General features: G+C 46.0%; 1 protein-coding gene across 1 annotated transcript in view; it reads right to left on the reverse strand.

Moving 5' to 3' along the window:
- The window catches only part of LOC144942888 (cell adhesion molecule DSCAM-like), a 196,714-nt gene extending 191,105 nt beyond the window's left edge, over positions 1-5,609 (reverse strand). Inside the window, 2 exon segments of the mRNA XM_078869889.1 lie at positions 3,826-3,880; positions 5,561-5,609. Coding sequence (XP_078726015.1) covers positions 3,826-3,880; positions 5,561-5,609 — 104 coding nt within the window.
- Between the last annotated feature and the right edge of the window lie 418 nt (positions 5,610-6,027).

Below are 6,027 nucleotides of genomic sequence, written 5' to 3' on the forward strand. Positions count from 1 at the left end.
AAACGTTGAGTTTTATAAGGGCACCACGGGGTGACCAGCCCCTCCCCACCCTCCCCTCCCCACCCAGCCCCTCCCATCCTTCCCCTCTCCACCCAGCCACACCCCTCCCATTTTTGGATGCACGACGGACGGACACAATATTCCCCTGTGGGCTGGTGGAACCAGGTGGTTCCTACCAGTATAAAGGCTTTACATTAAGGTACAATGTATATCAAATACATTTGAGGCTCAGGTGAAAAGCCTTGCTCATACCCAGTTTTGGGAGTACATGTGAGAAGTATGAACTTAATTTTGTATTTTTCACATCGCGATGAGTTGAATGTCACACACCAAGGTGATACATGCAGTCATGTTGGTTTATAGCTTCAATTCTCGCTCCACACATTTTTGGCAATCATGATTTACTTCAGAATAAAGTTTGCGTGTTACGTGTTTTAAATGCAACAAAAGTTGATATTGGACCTTGAAAGTTATGTTGGTGCTATACTCTCAGTGATTGCCTTATAAGATAAGTTCATCACATCAATTTGTTTTATTTTGTTATGAGTATTGTGATGGGTAATGTATTTTGACTGTAATTTCGTCTTATTTTACATGTATATTCAGTGGATGTGTGATTCAGGTCTCCCTTGCAAATTACCTTTAGTCACATGGTTTAATTACAGTTTTATGATGATGATAGCATGGGGAGATGTTGGGGTAAGTGTAAATTCCAGCCATCTGGACTCAAACTTTTCTTAAAATGTCCATCCTATCTCAGTCAGTTATTTCCTTGGAAAGTCTTGAAGAGGGTCATCTACTTCCACCTCTACATGCATCCCTGCCTACATTGTTTCCACTACCCAATACAAGCTCGTTTCCAGCAAGACAATTCTATGGATACTCTTATTCTACGCTTAATTATTGACCTTATTTGATCAGACAACCTCCAACATTGACCACTCCATACTCATTGAACGTTCCCATAACTACTCAGATGCCTTAAAAACATCTATCTCCTGTTTCTACTCCTACCACTGAAACTGCTCCTTTTACTCTACCATACAGGGACTCTCTGAAACACGTGTGCCATGATGTCCCTTGAGGTTACATCCCTGTCCTTTGTACTTCTCATATATGTTGTCCCACTTTATATGCTGACCCATCACTTCTATGTTGACCAGGGCCAAATTAACTCACAGGCCTTAGGACCTCGTGCTTTGTCGACGTTTCTTTAGGCCCTCCATTCCATATTGAAGTAACAGCTGAGCGACGGTAGCACGGCCATCGGAAATTGTTTGTCTTTGAATTACGCTCGGGAAAACATGTTTATTTGAAGAAATTGGTGTTGTGAGTACTTTGTGTTTGATGAATTTACCCTTGAATCGATTAAATGTGTTAACTTTACATAGCTTAATAGATACATATGTTTGATGACTTCATTATAGTTGCAATATGTAAGCATGTGGAAATTATTTAACACCGTAGGTAGTCAACCGTGCTCATCAGAGGTGTGGGGGAAGGACAATAAAATAAATGCTTATCTCTCTTATTCCCTAAGGCCCCTCGTAACTTTGATCCGTCCCTGATGTAGACCGTTACTTCTATGCACGTGATCAATTTACACGTGATAAGCCACTTCGTTGAGCTATATTTTTTGGCCAGGCTGCATCTGAAAAAGAGCTATAGAGCTCAGTGGGGGCTTTACCTGGTAAAATAAAACAAGTTTAGTTATTAGTTTAGGAGATGAGTAAACCTGAAAAATCAGTCTGTGTGTTGGTACAAAGGTGGATTTTTCCATTACAAGGACATGAGAGCTGTTGACAGCGTTAGGAGGAAAGCCTTCATCCAGCAGTGGACTGACCATGGCTGATGATGATGATATGTGACCATGTATTATTCTCTATCTTTGTATTGTTAGCAAAGATGTTGAGCAGAACTCGGAGAGGCGCAGACCAGATGCAAATACCCGTTCCAGTGGCGTGCATGGCCGAAAAATAAACGCCGGTTGCTGCGGTGATAAAGCAGTGGACGGAAGACGACACCACTGCACACACACACATATATACTGCGTAATGTTTTATTAACATAATTTCCGTTATTGAAATTCTAAAGCTGATCCCTTGAGTGCTGAATTATGAATGTAAATAATCCATGCTCAGCATCATTCTAGGTCAATTTATCGACTAAGCAATGTGAAAATCGTGAGCTTGCTTTGTGCAATAATTTATCCAAGGATGTTTTTCAATGCCATCATGGTTAAGCATCGAGTACACATTTGTACAAAGTATTGTACCACTGTAATTAAAAGTTGTGATTAGGAACTATTATTTGAAACTATGCCTGCTCATGTGCAATTTAAGAGAATGTGTATGCACGACTGCCGTCTATGTTTATTATTTCATATACTTGTGCCCTCATCTATACATCGTGCCCCTATCCATAATTGTGCATACTAGGTCGAGCAGTATGGATTACATAACTTGAGAAACATTTAACACATTCCTGCGGAGGGAGCTGGTAGGAACGTTGGGTTGCTCGGTCAATGGCCAGGGTCAAAGGCGGCGTGGTGTATTCCGCACAAGCCGGCGTGAGTAAGTTAAACGTTGAGTTTTATAAGGGCACCACGGGGTGACCAGCCCCTCCCCACTCAGCCCTACCCCTTCCACCCCCCACCCAGCCCCACCATCCCCACCCAGCCCCTTCCTACCCTCCCCACCCAGCCCCTCCCCAGCCAGCCCGTCCACACCCTCCCCTCCCCACCTAGCCCCACCCCTCCCATTTTTGGATTCACGACGGACGGACAGACACAATAATCCCCTGTGGGTTGGTGGAACCAGGTGGTTCCTACCAGTAACATCTATATATATAAAATCTCAAATCTGTCTGTCTGTCTGTGTGTGTGTCTGTCTGTCTGTGTGTCGCCGGACCATACGCAGTTTCATTGGACGAAATGTGAGGGATTTGCGAGACACGATTGGTCCGTTTGGTTTTCCACGGCGGTTGCCCCTGGCAACGGGTAGCGACGCATTCGCTGCGGGGTGGACGCCATTTTTAATTCACGTTAAAAATATGCGCATGCATTAACACGCGACTCTGAGGTAAATTCATCAAAGTTTCACGTCCTCTTCATTCCCCCCCCACCCCAATGTGTGCAATTACTATTATAGGGTCGGTAGATAATAAAATTCTAGCGATTAGACAGTATTATTGTAGCGCGGGGGGGGGGGGGGGTAACGGCCCCAGTACCCAGCCTCAGCCGGGTGGGCAATTTAGGCGAGGCCGGAGGCTCTGCACGGTACTAGGCCTCGACACCCCACCACACTATAGGCCGTACATATTACTGCACAGCGGCCGAGGAGATCATGGCTGGGGGGGGGGGGCAGGGGTAGCAGCCCATCTGTGTTTATATGTAAGGTTATTAAGAAATATATTTTTCACCCGGGCAACGCCGGGTACTTCTGCTAGTTTTCTATAATATAGGAGACATTGCAATGCCTCTCGTGTGTTGCTTTTGTCCCTGATACTGGAACATGGCCGCACACCAAGCAACCTCATCAGAGAGCGGAAGCCAATCAGTTGAGTCTGGATAGTGCTTGGAAGGGTGACCGCCATGCACGCAGAGGAACAGGGCAGAACAATCTCCTGTTAGACTGCACCCTCTATTCACCCTTTTCCATGCATCCCTCTACCTTCGTCAACCAGCACTGATTGGCGTGGTGCAGTCTGGTCAATGAACTCCCCGTGACCTGCACTGCTGCACGGAGAACCTCCATGCAGCAGCGGACTTGATAGCGGGATGCACATGTAAGTGTGCTGTGTCATTGGGCTGCATTTTGTCAACACGCAGTCAGTCCGATCACCTTCTTGATGCCGATGACAGCGTTCATCTCAGCATCACCTGCACGAACCACGGAGATAAATGACTCTGTTTCAAACTCAACAAACTCTCATTTCCCTCGAGTCCCATTGTGAATTTCAATGGGCGCGTCGGCGTGTTATTATTGGTTCGTTGTGCAATGCGTTGTGGGAACACCGATTCCCCCTCCCCGCGCGTGCACGTTCACGCGCGCGCGCCCGCTGCATCTAAATGCAACGCCCTCCATCTGCGCGCTCCGAGCCCTCTGCACGCAAGGGAGCTGTCACTCGCGCAGGTGTTTGTCCCACCGAGCCACCAAATCAAAGCAGTCGCGGCCGAGGATGACGCGCTCCAGCTGTTTCCGTCAGGGATCCAAATGGGGGCTTCGATGTGAACAAGGCCGTTTGACCGGTGATGTGTTCGTGGTGGTGGGGGGGGAAGACACTAATTTAATTACACTTAATTCATTGTTTTATTGCACGTATGTTGAACTTCTTTCGCGCCGTACGTAGCCAACCGGTGCTGATCGGAGGTGTTTACCCTTTGGTCTCTAATCTTCGGAACTGGGGGATGAGATGATGGAACAATTATCCAACCATTGCGCAAAAAAAATGTATTTGATCAGTTCAGGCCCACTGAGCTATATAGCTCTTTTTCAGAAGCGACCTGGCCACAAATGATAGCTCATGGGGTTTTTTTCCCAGCAAAAGTTTAGATGTGCAGAAAATTACCAAGTTTCTTAAATACATTACTGTCCACTAAACATTCAAGTAATTACTAATGGAGTGCATCATCTTCTACTTAAAAAAAAAGATTCTCAAAAAGGCCCTGTCTTTTAATTTGCAATGTTGGAAATTCCTCCACATACATGCCATGCAGTGTTTGTCCTGGGCATACTTAATATACACCGCATTTAATTTGAGTGGCGTTACAGTGGTCAAGATAAGAGATAGAACGTTATAGTTTTCGTTCTACTCAGATACCAGCAGAATTTTTCACCTCCCAGGTTACTGTCAACGACAGAGAGGTTAAAGGGGCAGCCCTGCAATTGCTTGGTCACGCCACTGCTAACAGTAACGCCTCCACTCGAGAACGAACTCTAGAGAGTTTTCGGCCTACTCTTCCACGTTGACCAGACGTGACGGGAGAGATGGGCGCACTCACACTTTTCCCCGACGATCGACAATATGTGGGAGTACCAATTTATACTGCGATGTAGGCAACAGCGGGGAAGGGATTTAAAAACTTGCCGCATTATTTTCAACTGTCACATCAAAAAGATGAAATGGAACCGGTGTGCTGCTCTGACTTGCAAGGCCAGTGTGTTCACCATTACACAGCAGCATGCCCTCAGCTGCAGCTGGTGACGGAAATGCAACACAGCAACCGATTTCTAGTTTTTTTCGGGGAGCTATTTCTTTTCTGCTCGAGAAACGCATCCAGTAATGGAGTAATTAGGGAGTCATTATTTTTTAATTAATGGGGGGGGGAGGGGGGGTCCTACCAACTATGATCATAGAGGAGAAATACATTCCGCACTACATAATTTTTCCAAAATGGTCCAAAAGCAATGTCAAGGGTACGCCGATTAGATCTTTAGATTTTTGTTAACTTAAGGCCTCCTGCACCAACGACAATAATTCTCATCTCTACCTTAAGATAAGTAGATGAGTAACCCCTGCGACAGTCAGGTTGTTCAATAAACATTGATCACAGCCGTACATGCAGGGTGCAGCGCTTGCGTGAGGCAGCGCTTAATGTCGGAAGTCATCGTGTGAATGGTCTTGCAACCGCAAGGGTGATCCACTGTCACAATGTCCTATCGCCAAAGCCCTGCCGCCAAATTTGTTATATTTTACGTTTCGCAACCTGCATGTAAAGGGGTCAAGCAGTTGCGCAATGGGCCTCGTGCCTTGTGCCGTGAACCATGCGAGCGGAGGTCAATTCTTAGGCACGGCGAGCATAGCAGCGGTCGGCGAAATTTGAACTTGTGCTGGCCTACCCCACCCCTTGCACCAACCCAATGAAGGGAGGGCCTTCGTCCAGCAGTGGATTGACAAAAGGGAGCTATCATTTTTTCCACGACAATCATTGTGATTATTATTATTGAATGCATCGCAGTGTGCGTAAGTCACTTGAAAATAAACAGTTGTAAACAGCAAAGCCATTGTCGAGTGAATTGAGCATCT

Source organism: Lampetra fluviatilis, chromosome 29, assembly GCF_964198595.1.
Source record: "Lampetra fluviatilis chromosome 29, kcLamFluv1.1, whole genome shotgun sequence".
In the NCBI taxonomy this organism is placed as follows: Eukaryota; Metazoa; Chordata; class Hyperoartia; order Petromyzontiformes; family Petromyzontidae; genus Lampetra; species Lampetra fluviatilis.